Source organism: Ursus americanus, chromosome 18, assembly GCF_024610735.1.
Source record: "Ursus americanus isolate L20-20 chromosome 18, mUrsAme1.1.p, whole genome shotgun sequence".
Classification (NCBI taxonomy): domain Eukaryota; kingdom Metazoa; phylum Chordata; class Mammalia; order Carnivora; family Ursidae; genus Ursus; species Ursus americanus.
The window spans coordinates 36,638,731-36,659,700 of record NC_142144.1 but is presented as its reverse complement, the minus strand read 5'-3'; the positions used below and the strand labels follow the sequence as shown (position 1 = coordinate 36,659,700).

General features: G+C 42.0%; 1 protein-coding gene across 2 annotated transcripts in view; it reads left to right on the top strand.

Moving 5' to 3' along the window:
• The first annotated feature begins 5,546 nt into the window (after positions 1–5,546).
• UBE2R2 (ubiquitin conjugating enzyme E2 R2) overlaps positions 5,547–20,970 on the top strand; it is a 106,710-nt gene continuing 91,286 nt past the window's right edge. Inside the window, exon 1 of one of the 2 annotated variants that reach the window (XM_087869595.1) lies at positions 5,547–6,246. In XM_087869595.1, coding sequence (XP_087725721.1) covers positions 6,070–6,246 — 177 coding nt within the window. In that variant the 5' untranslated portion in view covers positions 5,547–6,069. The remainder of the gene's footprint in view (positions 6,247–20,970) is intronic. The other variant, XM_045780811.2, reaches the window with a different exon arrangement.

The following is a 20,970-nucleotide window of genomic DNA, read 5'->3' as shown; positions in this document are numbered from 1 at the left end:
AAATGTTTACTGAATGAATAATGAATGAATGAATGAATGAATGAATGAATGAAGCCACTGTCAACCTTCCAGTCTTGTCTCTTACCATTGTTTCTGTCAAATTTTATGACCCAGCTGTATTGAACTACTTGGAATTTTCCTGCTTATCTTGCTTTTTTGTTCTGGGCCTTTGAAATTGCTGCCCTTTTTGCTCAGTGTTTTGATTGCTTTCCCCCCAGCTTTATTGAGATATAATTGTTGGATAACCTTAAGTTTAAGGTATACAATGTGATAATTTGTTACATGTTTATGTTGCAAAATGATTACCACAGTAAAGTTAGTTAACACATTTAACACATCCTTCACCTCACATAATTACCATTTGTTGTTGTTATGTTAAGAACATTTAAGGTCTATTCTCTTAGCAACTTTCAAGTACACAATACAATATTGTTAACTACAGTCACCATGCTGTACATTAGATCCCCAGAACTTATCCCTCTTAGAACTGGAAGTTTGCATCCTGTAACCCACATCTCCTCATTTCTCCTACCCTTACCTCCTGGACCACAATCTACTCTCTCTTTCTGTAAGTTTGGCTTTTTTAGATTCCACATATAAGTGAGACCATACAGCATTTGCCTTTATCTGACTTATTTCACTTAGCATAATGCTCTCAGTGTTCATCAATATTGTCACAAACAGCAAGATTTCCTTCTTTATGGCTAAAGAATGTTTTGATTATTAAGGAAGGTTTCCTGGAGGAGATGTTTTTGTGCTAAGTCTTTTTTTCTTTTTTAAAGATTTTATTAATTTATTAGAGAGAGTGAGAGAGAGAGCACGAGCGGGATGAGGGGCAGAGGGAGAAGCAGACTCCCTGCTGAGCAGGGAGCCTGATGTGGGGCTGGATCCCAGGACCTGAGATCATGACCCGAGCTGAAGGCAGACGCCTAACTAACTGGGCCACCCAGACACCCTGTGTGCTAAGTCTTGAAGAATTTGAGTTTGAATTGACTGAGAAGCAGGAGCAGCACTGTTGAAGTCTGATCAAGCACTGAGGGAGATCAGAGAGCTAAGAGATAAGTCAACCATTCATTCCACACTGGATGACACTTAAGAAATGGCAAGCACTGTGTTCAGTGTCAAGGATAAAGAGATAAATAAGACATGGTGATCTCAAGCCAGAAATCTGGAATTATGTTCTTGCCCTCACATTTTATAGGCTGGTCCCTCTATTCTTTTTTTTTTTTTTTTTTTAATCCATCTTTGACCTTTATTCAAGAGACCAGATGGGTTGCCCCAGGATCCCATTGCCAGCCCTGAGGCCAGGCAAGGCTGGAAATCCACATCTGGCCCTGCTTCGCCCTGAGCTGCAACTCCAGCCCCAGGATCCTGCTTGCCACCACTTCAGGTGCAGGCAGAGGGAGCCCTGGGAGAGTTGGGTGTTGCTATTGATTCATTTAAAAAAAGAAAAATACAAAACCAACCAAAGAAACAAACTCACTCTATTGATTTGGGACTTTTTCTTAAACAAACAAGCAAAGAAAAATACACTAGGACTCCGTGTTCCCCATGACAGGTAGGCCTGGGGGAAGGGCAGCATGACCCCCCGCCCCAACATAGCCACATAATTTCTGTATAATCCACCATCTGGGGCAGAGGGTGGGCACATGGAGGCCATTGGCCCCTGTATTCATTTAAAGATGACCTCAAAGAGGTTTATTCTGCCCTTGTCCTGCCTCCATTTAAAATCTGCATTCACCCCTGCCACACCTGGTTGCTCAGTTGGTAGAGCTGGTGACTCTTGATCTCAGGGGTTGTGAGTTTGAGCTGACATCGGATGTAGAGATCACTTAAAAATAAAATCTTAAGGGGCACCTGGGTGGCTCAGTTGGTTAAATATCTGACTTTCGATTTTGGCTCAGGTCATGATCTCGGGGTTGTGAGATCAAGCCCTGTGATGGGCTCTGTGCTGGGCATGGAGCCAAGATTCCCTCTCCCCCTCTCCCTCTGCCCCACACTTCCCTCTAAAATAAATTTAAATAATAAAATAAAATATTTTTTTAAAAATCGTATTCACCACCCCCCCCCCAAAAAAAGAATAGTAAAAAGTAAAACTGCATTCACCACAACATTTTCAGTTTTAGGCCCTACTTTAATCACCTTCATTAGTACTCACCAAAACTTGCAATAATATTATTTATCTGGTAATTACTTATTTTTGTGTGATTCAGTCTCAGCCACTAGAATGTAAGCTCCACGAGAGCATGACTAAATCATCTCCATCTCATTCACTACTGTATCCTTGGCATTTAGCATAGGGCCTGTCACATAGCAGGCACTCAATAAATATTTGTTGAATGAATGAATGGCTCTTATTAAGAGCACCTCAGAGTCCGGGAGAAAGATGTAAACAAATGATTGCAATATAGCATTGGAGGTGATATGATATGCACAGATTGCTATGGGCATGTTAGATTAGGAATATTACAGTACTTCGGTTAAGAGCAGTCATGTTTAAATGGGATGGCCAAGGTTCAACTCCAGGTTCTAACATTTACCCACTGGGTGACCTTGGTAACTTTCTTAGCCTTTCTAAATCTTTTTATACTCAGGAAAACAGATGTTCTAGTATGGATGTCATGGATTTTTTGACAATTAAACAGGATACAGCTCTTAAAGAGCCTGTCACATACTGCTGCACAGCAAATGTTAGCTATTATTATTAAAGAAAGATTGTGGCTCCTTAAGAGCACTATTTGACTTACATGTGTTAACATACACAGAATGAAAAAAAAAACAAAACAAAAACGTTGGTCCCCTAAAAAGAGTCATTCTATAAGGTGAGAATTAACCTCTCTAAAACAGAAGCCCCTACCTCTCATTTATCTTTCACGACTTCCATATATTTTCTCTTGGGAAGAAAGAATCAGTTCTTCAGAAGACCCCTGGTTGAGGGGCGCCTGGGTGGCTCAGTCAGCTAATCGGCTGCCTTCAGCTTAGGTCATAATCTCAGGGTGCTTGGATCGAGCCCCATGTCGGGTTTCCCTGCTCAGAGGCGAGACTGCTTCTCCCTCCCTCTCTTTCTCTCTCTCAAATAAACAAATAAAATCATAATAAGAAAGAAAGTAAGAGAGAGAGAGAGAGAGAGGGAGGGAGAGAGAGAAAGAAAGAAAGAAAGAAAAAAAGAGCCCTGAAGAGCACCATGTGATGCCCTACAGACTGAGGCTAAGTGTGCTGTTTTCTTTACCACCAGAGGGCACCAATCAGTCAAGACATTTGAAACACTATGGAAAAACTCTAGGAAGCTGTTTCTGCCATTCATTCTTCTGACAAATATATTTTGAGTACCTACAACCCATCAAACATTGTAGTAGCTTGTATATAAAAAAGAAGCTTGTATAAACAAGACTTGTCATCCTTACGGAATTTATATCTTGAGCACCTACTATGTGTCTGAGAGGTCCTATTAGACATGGGGGTGGAGGGTGGGGTTCAATTTGTTGTTGTTGTTACTGATGGTTTTCCTGCCTTGGCTGTAAGCCCTTGAGAACAATCACTTAGTGTCTACTTTGTGTCAAACAATGTGCTGGTTGCTGTAGATCCAGGCATGAATAAGACACAGTTGCAACCTACTAATAAACAATGTCTTACCTGCTAGGATAAAAAAGCATGAGACAAATTCTAGACTTCCTCTGGCCTGAGAATGGAGAACCTTATCACACACACCTCATTGTCACACTAGGCTATCAGACAGATATATGTTTATTAGCCATCTACCTTAGGGCCATGGTCATTGCAGATATTTACTATGAATTTGTGAGTTTACTTGAACTCAGGGAGCAGCTTCTGGTCTGGCTGTCGGGTGTATGTTACAGTGGGTTAGGCTAGGGATCTACCATCTTCTGGGTCAGGGTGGGACTGTAATGTGTTTATGAGGGTGAAATGCTTTGAAGATGAACTTTCTGCCTATTTGTCTACTCATATCCTTGTTATTAAAGGTGTCAACATCATCTCCCACGTTTCCAGGTCAGCAATCTTCTTGTCCCTAAATTGAATGGTAGAGGAAGGGAAGTCAGAATGGTGGAGGGGGTGGTAGCCAGAATACAGCTATGCCTTAAATTTTTTTTCCTTTCTTTAAAGTTCCTATTTATGGATCATTTACCATGTGCTAGTCATTGTGTCAAATGCTGTATACAGATGATCTCATTTAATACTTACAATATTTTAAGTTAGGTGTAATTAACCTTTTATTACAGAAGCTGATGAATAAGGAATGGATAATGTGAATGCTGGAGCCAGGGTTGGAACTTGGGATCTTTTTGATCTCAAAATTCTAAATGTGTGGAACTCTCATAGTATCCTGACTTTTCTCAGAAACGTTTCAGCAGTTATCACAGGACATGCCTTCCGAAGAGAACGGGCTATTCTAAATCATGAGGATTTAAGACTGTCTCCACATCTCACTTCAGTTATGATTTTCTTAAAAGTCCTTCAGTTCTAGATAGGACCTTCAAGCTGAAAGGCTCTATAGGGGGTCAAAGTTCAACCACAGAATTTTTTTTTTTTTTTTTTTTTTTTTGTTCTTTAAAGATTTTATTTTTAAGTAATCTCCACACACAAGGTGGGGCTTGAACTCACAACCCCGAGATCAAGGGTCGCATGCTCACAGACTGAGCCAGCCAGGTGCTCCCATAGTACTTCATTTTACAAATAACTGAGGGATAGCCAGAGCACTTGCCCCAAATCACAGGAAAGGGCCAGGAACCCGGGTTTAGTCTGCGTTACTACTTCTCTCTTTATTTCCCACAACTTCCTCTTTGTAGTTAAGAAGAGAAGTAGAAGCCGGCCTATCTGCCTTCCCCATTTCTCGGATGGGAATCTGCTCCCCCACCCCACCCCCTTGGGTGACACATTGCCCTCCAAGGACACACGGGCTTCAGGGCCCTGAACAAGATATGTCGGGGCACTTGTTCCCACCGATGACTCATAAACTCAGCATATTCTTGTCAAGCACCTACTGAGTGCAGGGACGGCGGACTTTGTGTCACGGGGAGGGGCCTGCAGAGAACCAGGGTTCGAGGGACGATGGCTGTGGAAGCCTGTGGATACCTCCTACACATAGGGAAAGGAAGGGAAGGCGCTGACAGCTCTAGGACCAGTGGTCCCTTTCCGGGAGCTCCCCAGCAACCGCGGCGTCCAGCCGCACAACCGTCATTTTGGGGCCAAGGGCATCCCCTGTGGCTACCCTCGGCCCCCACAGCAGCTTGGCCCTTTAAGGGCGGGGGACACGCGTCGGCGTCACAAAGCGCGGCCACCGCGCTGGGAGGCGGTAAGGAGGCGGGGAAGTGAGAGGAGGAGGGCGGGGGAGGGAGAGGAGGGCGGGGGAGGGAGGGGCGTGCGCACGCGCATCTGGCCGCCCGCCTCCAAGAGCCGCCCTCCCTCCCGGCGCGCGCCCCTCCTCCCTCTCTCCCTCCCTCCCTCCTTCTTCTTGGCTCCGTCGCTCCCGTGGCGCGAGGCGCTCTCGCTCTTCTCCTCCTCCTCCGTCGTCGCCCCTCCCCCCGCGCGGCCGCCGCCGCCGCCGTCGCCGCTGCCGCCGCGAGACCCCCGCGCGCCGCGCTCCCCCCGCCCTTCGGCCCCGCGCGCCCTTCGGCCCCGGCAGCCCCTGAGGAGAACGAGAGGGCGAGCGAGCGCGGCGCTCCCGGGCCGGCTTGGCCCCCTCCCCTCACCATCGCCGGCCCTTCGCCGCCCTCCTCCGCTTCCACCCCCTCTCCCCCCCCCCCCCCGTCAAGTTGAGGCCCCCTCCGGGGGGGGGAGGCCCGGGACCGGGAGCGAATTCCCCTAACTCCCTCAGCCCCTCCCCCCACCTGGCCCGAGTGTGAGGAAAAGGGCCCGGCCCGGCCCGCGTCGTGTGTGAGGAGGACCCGGGCCGGCCCGCGGGCCTTCTGGGGCCTGGTCCGGCCCGCCGGGTGTGTGAAGACAGGGGCCCGGTGCGGCCCGGCGGAGGGCGAGCCGAGGGGAGGGGCCTCGTCCGGCCCGGCCGGTGCGAGAGGACTGGGGCTCCGGCCCGGCGCCGCCGCCGCCGCCGCGATGGCCCAGCAGCAGATGACCAGCTCGCAGAAGGCCCTGATGCTCGAGCTGAAATCCCTGCAGGAGGAGCCGGTGGAGGGCTTCCGGATCACCCTGGTGGATGAGTCCGACCTCTACAACTGGGAGGTTGCCATCTTCGGACCCCCCAACACCCTCTACGAAGGCGGCTACTTCAAGGTACCCCTACCCCCTCCCAGAGCAGGCTTCCCCAGGCGGAGGCCTCCGCTCCCCGCCGCTTGCGGGGCCGAGAGTGTGAGCGCGAGTGTGTAGAGGGGGCTCCTCACCTCGGCAGCCCCCTCCCCCCATCCGTGGAAGCAGGAAGGCCTTGCTCACCAAGTGCCTTTTCTTTGTCATGGGGGGCGGGGGCTGGAGGCCAGACTGCACCGGGAAATAGGAAAGCCTCTCCGGCTAGGGTAGTGGCTACCGGAGGAGGAGGGCTGTCTTTGTTTTGTTTCCCCAGCTGAGGATGTGTGGGAAGAAAGGTGGTCTTTCCTTTCTCGTCTTCCCATCTGAACCATCCCCGCGCCGGCTGGAACTGCCCCAGAGGGCAGAGTGACCTGCACTTAGTGGATTGGACCTTTCTTTTTTGGGGGGTGAGGGTGGGGGAAGGGTTTTAGCCTGTCATTTCAGAGGCTGCCTAGTGACCTGACACTTTGAGGATTTGATGGGCTTCTTGCGCGGTGGTAGTTCCAACTTCGGCATTCCAGTGGGCGGTAGTGACTAGGACCCTAGGGGTGGTAAACAAGGGTGCCTGCATTTCCTTGTCGTTATCTACTTGAGGGAACGCTAATTTAGCCCCCTTTCTGTTCTCATTCTCTGTTTACTTCAGTGGTATTTCAAAATGCCCTTTGTCCTCACCCTGCCACCAACTTTACTGGCTTCCCCCCCCTACATGTAGAAATCTCTTCAGACGGTGGAACGTGTAATGTAGGGAGATTGATAGTTTCCCCCTTCAGGGAGACAGAAGTGAAACGTTTTACTCAGGTGGTTAGCTCTAGCAAATGGGGTCGTCTCACAGATGAAAAGTATCATCTGAGGTGAGAGGGTTTCACTGAGTAGGACTGTTCCTTAGCCACCCGTGATTTTAAAACAGTGGTTATTATCATTCCTGAATCCAGTGGTTTTCTTTTTTTATTCCATTTCTTTTTTAACATTTTAAGATAACTTGGCGATATTGAGAGTTTTTTGTTTTTGTTTTTATTTTACCATTTTTGTAGGGACGAATCATAGATTGAAGGTGGGATGTTTTAAATGGTGGAGGCAGAAACAGGAAATTAATGCTAGGGAATCCATTTAATTTTATTTCCCAAAGTAAGTAAAATAGAGCAGTGAGTCAATCTTTGTTTTGAAGGGAGGGGCTATCTTGGCATAAGTTTTGAACGAGTATCTTAGTCATGTAGTTATGATGTATATTTTTAGGACTACCCAGTTTTGTTTTTCTATCCTTCTAAAGGTAGAACCTTCAGTGTCAGCTTTGAAATTGGGTCAGCTTTGTAGAAAATGTGAAGAATTGACTGGGGGATGTTTAATATTCATGCCTGTGATAGTTAGTGAATACCTAGTAAAAGCACATTTTTAGAATATTGTGTAAGAGCATTTCTCTTACCGACTATATGCTTAATCTCTTGTAGTTACCATACACTATACCTTTCAGATGCAGGTATTAACGTACAAGTTATTAGTGACAAATTGGAGAAGGGTATTGCTGTGTTTACTGGCTACTTTAGTGACCTAAAGTTTAATTTCCATAAAGTGTCACTGTTTGGGACAATTGAGAGTCAAGGTGAATGGGTACTAATTAGAATAATCTCCACTTCAGTGTTTTAAAAAAGCTCTGTGAAAGAAACTAATGGGTTGCAAATTTGTAATATTTTTGCTTAAGTATAAGGAAAAGGACTGTGGAGAATCTTCTCAGTTTGAAATAGGTAGTATGGGAAGAGGATTCCCTACAGTGGCAAACATTGATTTCAGTTAAATGCTTTGTAATTTCAGTCCTACTAAAGAAAGAATGGTTGAATATCATTGTATATGTTAGATTTCTTAATCTTTTTACCTTTATTTTATTTTTTAAAGATTTTATTTATTTGAGAGAGAGCGAGCAAGCACGAGCGGTGGGGAGGGGAAGAGAGAGAGGGAGAAGCAGACTCCTCGCTGAGCAGGGAGCCAGATGCAGAGCTCAGTCCCAGGACCCTGAGATCATGACCTGAGCCAAAGCCAGACGCTTAACCCATTAAGCCACCCAGGCACCCCAATCTTTTTACCTTTAATAATGCCATTTAAAAACGTATAAAAATTCTTAGGTTTTATGTTTTAGTCTTGTGTGAGAATTCTGTCAATTTTGTTTTCTTATATTTTATTCCTTATCGTATGGCCTTTTATCCCAAAAGTCTATTGTTGGAAAAAGGCAAATTTATGGTCATGAGCAGTTAACACTGGTGATAGGTCTAAAACCATTGTTTTTTATTTCACTCTTTTGTCATAAAACAAGGCTTTTAGTGTGTTCCACTACAGCTGCAGTTAAAAGTTGGCACAGACCTTTTTCTACCACTATTCTCCCATATCAGATGATAGTTCTTGAACATTTAGTATAATTTATTTTCAAGTTAAATTCTTTTTTCTTTTTCTTTTTTTTTTTTTTAAAGATTTTATTTATTTATTTGACAGAGATAGAGACAGCCAGCGAGAGAGGGAACACAAGCAGGGGGAGTGGGAGAGGAAGAAGCAGGCTCATAGCGGAGGAGCCTGATGTGGGGCTCGATTCCATAACGCCGGGATCACTCCCTGAGCCGAAGGCAGACGCTTAACCCTGTGCCACCCAGGCGCCCCTAAATTCTTTTTTTCTATTTCGCATAATAGTTTCTGAAGGCAGTGGGATAGCCAGTCATTCTTTAAATTTTTTGTAATGTTATTCATTTACTTTTACATGTTAATAGGCTTCTTATTGATCTTTTTCACAATGAAATAGTTGGCTTCATTCTAACTATGGCATCTGTTGTGGAGACTGGTGAGACTTGCGTTTTACAAATTTTTTTCAATTCATCTTTTGTTTTTCAAATATTTCAAAAAAAAATCTTGAGTTGTGTGTTTTTTAGCTCTGGTGTTTGGGGGTAGCATGTATGATGGGTAAAGGTAGTTTCTTGTGCCTGTTTTTCTGGATATTATATAATCTCTTTGGCCTTACTTTTTGTCCAGTTTCTTGATCTCTTAGACTTACCGAGTGAACGTCTTTGCTGCTTCTACTTTTTCCCCTAGGGGTCAATCATTACAAAACACAAAGTAGGAGTGGCTTGGAACAGAGAACACCTCTGAACTTAATTTTGCTACTGTGGAGCAAGTTGAAATTTTTTTATGTTATTGGACAAATAAATTGTTGATGAAGTGAGCAATTAATGATGATTTAATAAGTTCACCCCATTCACTTAAAAAGCACTATCTTTTCAAATAACTCCGCCCCCACAAAAAAACAAAAAACAAAACCCCAGACCCTACCAAACTTAACCTTTGGGCCTGGCAATAGCATACTCCATTCACTTAAAAAGCACTCTTTTCAAATAATTCCTGCTAGTGATCATAACTTAGTATGGCTGCTTTGGTATAGAACTCCTTGGAGCTCCTGCATTATTTATCTGAAAGCATGGTAGCAGTGAGTCTAGAGATCAGAAATTGAGAGCGCCTAGGGGTGTCTGGCTGGCACAGTAGTTGGTAGAGCATGTGACTCTTGATTTCAGGGTTGTGAGTTCGAGGCCCATATTGGGAGGAGAGATTACTTTTAAAAAAAGTGTGTCTTTTGCATGATGTTTATAACATAAAAGTTTAAATGATACAGAAAACTTAAAATATTGCAGTTAACTTTTTGTAGTTTTGATTTTATTCAATAATCTGAGTGAAATATAGGTTTTTCCATTTTTAGAAAACTTCAAACTGGTAATTTAGAAAAGTATTTGTTTTATACTGAAAGTTTTCCTTAATCGAAGCTTCTTTATCAGACTTAACACTTTGATTTATATTAAAGAAACTCTTCCAATAGTTTTTAAAAATAATGGGTGTGTGTTATTTTATTTGTTCTCGAATAAATGAATCTATTTTGTGCCCCCCCCCCCCAAAAAAACCCAGACCCTACCAAACTTAACCTATGGGGCTGGCAATAGCATACTCTATTTTGTGACTCTGACTCTTAAGATATAGTTGAAACAATTATTTTAAGAAAGAGATTCTTGGGGCGCGTGGGTGGCTCAGTCGTTAAGCGTCTGCCTTCGGCTCAGGGCATTATCCCGGCGTTCGGGATCGAGCCCCACATCAGGCTCCTCCGCTGGGAGCCTGCTTCTTCCTCTCCCACTCCCCCTGCTTATGTTCCCTCTCTCTCTGGCTGTCTCTATCTCTGTCAAATAAATAAATAAAATCTTAAAAAAAAAAAAAAAGTGATTCTTAGTCTTTTTGTTATATGGATCCCTTTGAGAAACCATTTTCTTTGGGAAGACATTGGCACATATAAACTTGTTTGTATACATTTTCAGAGGGTTAACTGACATGTTAAGAATTCCTGTTTTAAAGGATTTGGATGGGCAACTTAACTTTAAAATTATAAAAGTAGTGCTTTTTATTTTTTTAACAGTTGTATAATGAGTCTTTCTGTCAGTTAAAACTATCTTATTTCTTAATTTTTCCTCACTTTGTGAATACCTCTTAGAGCTTTTTGCTGTTACCTTTTGTGGAAGCTGAACTTGTCTTGAGTGCTGAGTGAACTAAAGCAACACTGTAAATGGAAACATAGTTAATGTCCAGTGGTTTGGGGCACTATTGTAAATGTAGTTTTAGTGTTCTCCCACTGTCTCCCCCCCCCCACGGCAAAAGTATAGCACCTCAGTATTTTATACAATATTCTTTTGCCCTATTAAGTTGATTCCAAAATGCATTTTTTTTTCTTTTTAGTTTTTAACTTGTTGGAAATTGGGATGTCTTAAAATTGCCATCAGCCAGGTGGCACTTGAGACCTAGATGTGAGAGAACCTTCCATTGAAATCTTCTAATAAGATTTTTTTGAATGCCAGCATCAGTGTCTTTTTTTTTTTTTTTTTAAGATTTTATTTACTTACTTGACAGGGAGAGAGGCAGCGAGAGAGGGAAGACAAGCAGGGGGAGTGGGAGAGGAAGAAGCAGGCTTCCCGCTGAGCAGGGAGCTCGATGAGGGGACCCTGGGATCATGACCTGAGCCGAACGCAGACGCTTAACGACTGAGCCACCCAGGCGCCCCGCCAGCATCAGTGTCTTAAATTTGATAAAATATTGTTTCTTTTTGAAGGATTTGAGCCCTAGTTAATACTTTGTTTGCAGCATGTTGATTCCTGTTTTTCAGAGATCTGTGTTAGTAAGTAGTATTTACGGAGTACTCATCAAAGGCAGAGTACTGTATGAAGAATAGCTATAGTAAGGGAAAGTATTAGGACATTGGTGACCTTCTTAAAAATCTTTGTGCGGACTTTACAGAAATGTGAGGTGTAAGTGTTACGTGCGCAATTGTAAATGGTAATTTAAATCAAAGGTTTAAATTTTTTTTTAAGATTTTATCTATTTGAGAGAGAGCGTGCTAGAGTGCATGCCCCAAAGCTTTAAAGTTTGAGCATTTGTCAACATAACTACAATTTATCATGATAAAATCTTCTATTCCATCTTTGCAGCTTAGCAATACTGATCCTGGTTTAAGGTTCCAGAAGAACCTGTCTTGTTGGAGACAAGTGAAATAAAGGAGGCCAGCTAACAAATTGGTCCACCTCTGCTAATCTAGTTATGGGGAAATAGAGTGAGGAAGAGTTAGAAATTCAGGGTTTAGGACTACAGAACTCCATCTTGCTTGAAAGGTCATATTTATTTATTTAAAGATTATTTATTTATTTATTTGACAGAGATAGAGACAACCAGCGAGAGAGGGAACACAAGCAGGGGGAGTGGGAGAGGAAGAAGCAGGCTTCCAGCCGAGGAGCCTGATGTGGGGCTCGATCATAGAACACCGGGATCACTCCCTGAGCTGAAAGCAGACACGCTTAACGACTGAGCCACCCAGTCGCCCCGTGAAAGCTCATATTTAAAAGATCTAATTCTTGGGGCGCCTGGGTGGCTCAGTCAGTTAAGCATCTGCCTTCGTCTCAGGTCATGATCCCAGGGTTCTGGGATTGAGCCCCATGATGGGCTCTCTGCTCAGCGGGGGAGCCTGCTTCTCCTTCTCCCTCTGCCCTCCCTTCTGTTTTTGTGCTCGAGCTCTCTGTCCCTCTCTTTCTCTCTCTGACAAATAAATAAGTAAATAAAATTAAAAAAAATTTTTTTACTGAAGTTTAAAGGTCACAAGGGTAATTACCTATTCCTCCAAATTATGGGTTGAGATTGTTATGATGACTTCAGTTTATATCTTAAATTCACTGGAAAAATGGATTTTTTGGCTTGTTTTTGGACTACTTGAATTAGAGAATGATAAACCCTGTTGCAGAAAGTTTGTTTGTTTGTTTGTTTGTTTTTTTGCCAAGTTCGTTTAATAGCAACCTTTCTCATTACTTTAAGCAGGGAGTGGGTTGGTGCTAGTGTTGAGAAATAGAAGTCTAAGAAAACTAGTTTTGGAGTTAGAAATGAATACATCTCACAGAAATGACAGTGGGGGCATGATGGGGGGATAAATTTCTTTCTTTCTTTCTTTTTTTTTTTTTTAAGGATTTTATTTATTTATTCGACAGAGATAGAAACAGCCAGCGAGAGAGGGAACACAAGCAGGGGGAGTGGGAGAGGAAGAAGCAGGCTCATAGAGGAGGAGCCTGATGTGGGGCTTGATCCCAGAACGCTGGGATCACTCCCTGAGTCGAAGGCAGACTCTTAACCGCTGTGCCACCCAGGTGCCCCCGGGGGGGGGATAAATTTCTTAATGCGATATTGGTTTATGCTTTTAAAATAATAATGCCTTAATATTTTTTCAAGTATATTTAAGCATCATAGGAAGCTTGAGCAGTTTAAGGTTAAAGCTTTTTTGTTGTTGTTCTTTCAGCTGAGTCTGTTAAGTGGTATTCCCCACCTCTATTGCAGCATCTTTAGATCATTGCCATAGTTTTAATCCGTTCTGTGCCTGGATATCAAAATTTCATAATTCATTATTTATCTGTTTTGCTGTATTTGCTGCATAGGCAGCTGATGTTTAATTTGAGGGATAAATCCTATGGATAATTTGGATTATGTGGCTCACTTAGTAACATTCATAGTAATTCAGATGGTAAATACTGAATGATCACTATCTTGTTGATAACCGTGGCCCCATTTATAAGATAATATTAAGAACTGGCAAAGTCATAGCAGTTGGGGCAATATATAGTAATCCTTTGTAGAAACAGAATAACTTAACTTAGAAAGAAGATTTTTTTTTAAGATTTTATTTATTTGTCAGAGAGAGAGTGCACAAGCAGGGGGAGCAACAGGCGTAGAGAGAAGCAGGCTCCCAGCCGAGCAAGGAGCTGGGTCCCAGGACCCTGGGATCACGACCTGAGCCGAAGGCAGATGTTGAACCGACTGAGCCACCTGGGTGCCCCAAGATTTTTTTTTTTTAAGATTTTGTTTATTTATTTGAGAGAAGGAGAGAGCATGAGCAGGGGGAGGGACAGAGGGACGGAGAGATGGAGGGAGAGGAAGAGGGAGAAGCAGACTCCTGTCTGAACACGAAGCCAGACAGCAGGGCTGAATCCCAGGACCCCGAGACTGTGATCCGAGCTGAAGTCAGATGCCTAACTGATTGAGCCACCCAAGTGACTGAAGAAATATATATATATATTTTCAATTAGCCAACATTGTTAACTAACATCGTTAGTTTTTGATGTAAGATTATTTTTTTAAAGGTTTTATTTATTTTTTGTGTGAGAGAGAACTAGCACAAGTGGTGGGGTGGGGGAGGCAGAGGGAGAAGTAGACTCCCTACTAAGCAGGGAGGCTGATATGGGGCCTGGAATCATGACCTGAGTCGAAGGCAGACTATGAACCGACTGAGCCACCCAGGCACCCTAGAAATAAGATTTTTAAGTTTACTTATAATCATATGTGATATATGAATTAAGACAAAAAGTTTTGTTATTCAAAATAATATCCTTCATATAATTTGCAACTTTTGAAATTGTTGGCAGAGGCACAGGTAAAATTAGTGTAATATTTTCACATGTCATTAAAAAAAAAAGATCTATTTATTTTTAGAGAAAGAGAGACAGCAGAGGTAGAGGGGGAGAAAGTCTTAAGTAGACTCTGTGCGGAGCATGGAGCCAGACTCCGGGCTCAGTCTCATCACCCTGAGATCACGACTTGAGCTGAAACCAAGAGCTTGACTGACTACGCCACCCAGGCGTCCCTATATTCACAGGTCATTTTTGATTGAAAAATAGTATTAGGTTATTTACCTTATTTATCAGGTTGTATCTGAGTCAGTTTTGGATATTAAATGAAACAAAACAAAGTCCACACTAAAGAAGGAAAGATTTACCACTAGTAAGAACATTAAGAAGTTGCACAATAGGCTCTGAAGGCAGTTCGCAAAAAAAAAGAATTCTGAATTGTTTTGAGCAATGTGGGTGTAGTACTGTTTGAGTGGGGGTATAGCCAGCCTTCTGAGGTATTTGCTCTGAAGGGGGCAAAGCTCATTTGAATTCTGGTAATTGGATTAAAAAAACAACAACACTTATTACTTAAGGTCCATCTTGATCTTAATCACTCAACTGCTTTTCCCCCCATTGGCTAAACAGGAATAATGATGTGTTCAAGCTGTTAAGGAATAAGCCCTGTAGAAAAACTTCCGTGCTAATGTTAAAAAAAAAAAAAGTATAATAACTGTGTTCTCAGGCTTCCTACCCTGAGTTCTTTGGAATTTTTTAATCATATTTCAACATTTACTCTGAATAAGAACGAGAATATTTGCTAGACAAAGAGTGAAATGTCTTATTGAAGATAAGGAAATAATACAGAATTTAGATTTAAGATTTAAAGAATCTTGTGTTAAAAGGGCTTTAGGGTCGCCTGATGGAGTATCCCACTCTGGGTTTTGGCTCAGGTCATGATCTCAGGGTCCTGGGATCAGCCCTGCAGGAGCAGTGGGCTCCACCTCACCCGGGAGTCTGCTTGTCTCCTCTCTCTGCCCCTCTCCCCACTTGTGCTCTCTCTCTCTAAAATAAATCTTTTTTTTTTTTTAAAGGGGGGGGGCTTTAAAATGAGAGCACTTCCTGAGTTTTTAATTAAATCTCCACCTAATGTAGCTTTTTTCTGAAGATTTTTTATTGGAAAACTACAGAATAAGTTATGTACAGAGAGGTTCCTTAAATTAAAAATGGTGCTAGTAGGTGGCAAAACTGGAAAAGTTATTTGAGGATATGTAAGTATTGTATTAAGGAAATCAGTTTTTTTTTTTTTTTGTGATCAAATCTAGTAGTGTATGAGTCTAAATGCTCTTTGATTATGAGCTCGTTAAGAAATGCCACTGGGTCTTTGAATTTCCTTAGCATTTGGTAGAGGACCTAAAAGAGAGTAAGTGCTTATCTTTGGGGGAGTCACAGCCTTTGAGAATGACAGCCTCCCTCCCTCCTAATTCTGCATGCAATTTCAAGGAATTACTGATAATCTGAATTTTTTCCATAGACATTAGGTGGTCAACCCCTAGTCTAGGACATGTGGTAGACTAACGTGACTAAATATTTGGACTGCTTGGTTACTCTAGTTGTGCTTTCCCTTTTGGGAAGAAATTGCATTTTATTTGGTTTTGACATTTTATCTGTAGTTGCTTGGTTGTCTGAATTAGATCTCATGTTCTTGATGATCAAAGTTTTAGCTAAAAATTAAGATTGAAATCTTGGCTATATAGTAATATAGCAAATTATGATCTTTGTGTAGGATTCCTCTTGTAATTTAAATACTATAAAACTGGGACGCCTGGGTGGCTCAGTCGCTTAAGTGTCTGCCTTCATCTCAAGTGCTGATCCCAGGGTCCTGGGAACTAGCAGCAGCAGCAGCAGCAGCAGCAGCAGCAGAGGCCACTGCGGCGGCACATACCTGCTCAGTGGGGTATCTGTTTCTCCCTCTCCCTGTGCCCCCCCCTTTGTGTGTGTGTGTGTGTGCGCGCACGCGCGCACCATCCCATCTGCTCACTTGCTTGTGCGCTCTCTCAAATAAATAAATAAATAAAATCTTAAAAAAATAAATACTATGAAACTTACTTAGAAGAGGTTAAGAATTTTAGAGCAGTGATGGTGAGAGGCATTACTCAGACCTGCCAAGCGTAGCAACCTGAACATCTATAGATTAACTACATCTTGCCTATACTGTTTACATATATACCTTGAGTGAATTAATTATTAACAAGTTGGAGTAGGGAGGGAACTTTAAAGTAGGTTAAATTTCTGTGTGTGTGAATTATTATAAACACGCTTTCCTGGGTTATTGTTTGAGCTACCGAGTATGTCCTGAAGTGTGTATCTCTAATTAGAGCTATTAGATATTTCTACTAGTATGGCCTTTTTAAAGTTTTAAAAAAATTATGTCCTATCTATACTAAACACTTAAACACTAAACTGGACTCTGCCTTTTTTCGTAAGCCTCTTCTATATTCACTCTCCTGGATATTGTACAGTGTCTACCCAGTCACACAAGCCTGGAAGCTGGAAATCAGTTAAGATGATTTCTGCTTCCTCTTTCTACATATCTAATTATTTTTAGTACCTCATGTCTCTGCTATTTTAGCCCCTCCTCTTCATTCCTGCCACTACCGTGTAAGTTTATACTCAGTTCTCACTCACTTAGACTGTGACAGTAGCCTCTTCACTGTCTTATACCCCTCCAGTCAATGATGCCACCATAGTAACCTTTCTAAAGCTCTAATCTGACTTGTCTTCACAAGAAAGCAAGCAAGCAAGCAAGCAAGCTATCTGCTCATCTTCCACAAAATTAAGTAAAAATTTCTTTGTGTGGCATACAAGGCCCTTCGTAATCTGTTCTTACTTACTTTTCCCACTGTATTTCTAGTTCTTGCCCCATAGGTAGTTTTTCACAGTGCCATTGCCTAAGTTGTTACCTGCCTGGAATGCCCTTTTCAACATTTCTCCTGCTCTCTTTAGTCTGGGGAACTCGGCTTATATTTTAAAAACCCGATTCACTGTGGGGGCACCTGGGTGGCACAGCGGTTAAGCGTCTGCCTTCGGCTCAGGGCGTGATCCCGGCGTTATGGGATCGAGCCCCACATCAGGCTCCTCCGCTGGGAGCCTGCTTCTTCCTCTCCCACTCCCCCTGCTTGTGTTCCCTCTCTCGCTGGCTGTCTCTATCTCTGTCAAATAAATAAATAATCTTAAAAAAAAAAAAGAAAAATAAAAACCCGATTCACTGTGAATGATCTCCTGAAAACTTTTCAGGTTCACCCCTGTAACCTAAACTCTTCCCATTTAGATTGTTATAAGGTAAAGCCAGACACCCTATCCTTTCATCCCTTAATACTGGAGTCCCAAAAAGATAAGAACTCTTTTTAAGAATATAATTGCGTCATTATTAGTATTTTTAAGTAGGCTCCACAGCCCAGCATGGAGCCCAATGTGGAGCTTGAACTGAGATCAAGCCCTGAGCTTCAAGAGTCAGACGCTTAACTGACTGAGCCACCCAGGCGCATTTCATTATTCTTAAACTTAATAAACAGTAATTCCTACACCTAAAGCTAATGTTAAATTGTGTGTCAAATATACTCAAATTAAAAAAAATTCCTTGATATTATCTAATATTCAGATTGTCCCAGTCGTCTCATAGATAAACTTCTAAGTTAGTTTGAATCTATCCAAAATAAAATCCACAGTTGCATCTGGTTGATATGCCTCTTAAGACTTTCTTACTTGATAATTTTACCTTTCTTCTCTTTCCTTTTCTTTCCTTTTCTTTTCGGAAGGGGGGAAGAAGGGCCAGAGAGCAGAGGGAGGAGAGAATCTTAAGCAGGTTCCATGCTCAGTGCGGAACCTGATGCAGGGCTCCCTCTCACAACTCTGGTATCATGGCCTGAGCTGAAATCAAGAGTTGGACATTTAACTAGCTGAGCCATCAAGGCATCCCTCCTCCTCCTCCTCCCCCTACCTCCTCCTCCTCAGCTTTATTGAGATATAATTCACATGCCATATAATTCACTTATTTAGATATACAGTTCAGTGTTTTTTAGTATATTCACAGAGTTTTACAACCATCGTGACAATCAATTTTAGAACATTTTCTTCACCCAAAAAAATCCCATACCCATTAGCAGTCACTCCCCATTTCTCCCCAAGCCCTAGGCAACCAGTCTACTTTCTATGACTATCTTTCCCTATTCTATAAATGTACAGGTTTATATTTCATATAAATGGAATCATATAACATGGTCTTCTGTGATTGGCTTCTTTAACTTAGCATAACATTTTCAAAGTTCCTGTATTATAGCATGTATCATAATACTTCATTCCTTTTCGGTGTTCCAGTGTATGAACATTTGAGTTGTTTTCTGTTTGGCTCTTAAAAATAATGCTGATATGAACACTTATACAAATATCAATGTGGACCTATGTTTTCATTTATCTTGGGTATTTACCTAGGAATAGAATTATTGGGTCATATGAGAACTCCGTGTACCATTTGAGGAACTGAGACCGTTTTCCAAAGTGGCTGCACCTTTTCACATTCCTACCAGCAATGTCTGTATGAGTTCTGTTTTCTCTACATCTTCACCAACACTTTTTCTCTTTTTTTTTTTTTAGCTTTATTTGTTGCCAATTGAATGTATGCTGTCTTCAGTTTTAAGGAATTCACTATTGGACTGGTGATAATTATATTTTATTATAAACTAAAGGATGTTACTGTAATACTAAGAGTAATGGAAGTTTACTATGTTTCGAACACTGGGGGTGACCAGACATAATCATGGAAAGCTCTAGCCCCAAATTTAGCTAGCTGCATATCTTTTCTGCATTATTTCTTCTCTGCTTTAATTCATAAAATTTCCCATGCAGAAATCTAGTCATATTTCACCTTCTCATATCTCATGGAACTAAGTTTGGGTTAATAGATTTGATGGAGAAAAGTACTAACTTCCTTGGAGTGAAATCTATCATGCAGGTATTATACTGGAATTTTATAACATCAACGATGTAATGAGGGACATTTAGTAAGGGGATTAAGTTATTGTTTCTCTAGGAAAAAATTCAAGCAGATGAAAGTCTTTCTGTCCCTGAAAATCACTTAGCTGTTTGACATTTAATCCTCCAGAAAATATTCTGTGCATATACAAACATATCTGTGCATTTTTAAACTATAAATATGGTTATACTTAGAGGCGCCTGGGTGGCTCAGTCAGTTTAGCATCTGACTCTTGATTTTGGCTCGGTCATGATCTCGGGGTTGTGGGATCCAGCCCTGAGTTGGGCTCCCCACTTGTCAGGGAGTCTGCTTGAGTTTCCCTCCCTCTGCCCCTCCCCGTGCTTACACATTCTCTCTCTCTAAAATAAATCTTAAAAAAAAAAAATATGGATTATACTTACAAGCATTTTTCTGCATCTTACTTTAAACTTAATAGTTTATCTTGGAGATCTTTCCATTATCAATATTTATGGATTGTCTCAGTATTTGTAACTGTTGCACAGTATTCTGTTAAAGATATACTTTATTCCCCAATTGATAGACAATTAATTATTTTTAGTTTTTTACTTTTTTTTATTTTTTATTTATTTTAATTTTTATTTTTTTAAAGATTTTATTTATTTATTCGACAGAGATAGAGACAGCCAGCGAGAGAGGGAACACAAGCAGGGGGAGTGGGAGGGGAAGAAGCAGGCTCCCAGCAGAAGAGCCCGATGTGGGGCTCGATCCCATAACGCCGGGATCACACCCTGAGCCGAAGGCAGACGCTTAACCGCTGTGCCACCCAGGCGCCCCTTTACTTTTTTTTTTAAATAAGACTTTCAACTTTTTTTTTTTTTTTAAGATTTTATTTACTCATTTGATAGCACAAGCAGGGGGAGTAGCAGGCAGAGGGAGAAGGAGGCTCCCTGCCGATCAAGGAGCCTGACATGGGGCCTGATCCCAGGACCCTGGGATCATGACCTGAGCTGAAGACAAATGCTTAACCCACTGAGCCACCCAGGCGCCCCTAGCTTTTTACTCTTACAAGCAAAGCTCAAAGGGACATTTTTACATATCTTTATATTTTTGTAAGTAGATTTGCTAGATTAAAGGATATATGTATTTAAATTTTACTAGAAAGTCAAATTATCCTTCAGAAATACTAATTTTTATTATATAATGTAATGTATATTGGTATTGTCAAACTATCAAATTTGCAGTTCTTTTTTTTTTTTTTAAAGATTTCATTTATCTATTTGGCAGAGGTAGAGACAGCCAGTGGGAGAGGGAACACAAGCAGGGGGAGTGGGAGAGGAAGAAGCAGGCTCCCGGCAGAGGAGCCTGATGTGGGGCTCCATCCCAGACCGCTGGGATCATGCCCTGAGCCGAAAGCAGATGCTCAACGACTGATCCACCCAGGCGCCCCCCCAGATTTGCAGTTCTGATAAATGTTTCTCTTAACTGTGAAAGAAATTTAGCTTAATTTCTTCCGGGGCACCTGGGTGGCACAGCGGTTAAGCTGGCTGTTTACCTGGCTGTCTCTCTCTGTCAAATAAATAAGTAAAATCTTTAAAAAAAAAATCTTTAAAAAAAAGATAAAGGCTGTTTGCATAAAGGTCATCATTTGTCAGATCTGTGGCTTGTTGCAAAGATCTTTCCCCATGTGTCATTTATAGATGATGTAACTTAAAATATTGTGCTTACAATTCTGTCCAAGTTAAACATGAAGGCAAGCGTGGAGAAAATTGTGTTTGTCGCTGTCATGACAGAATAGAAGAATTT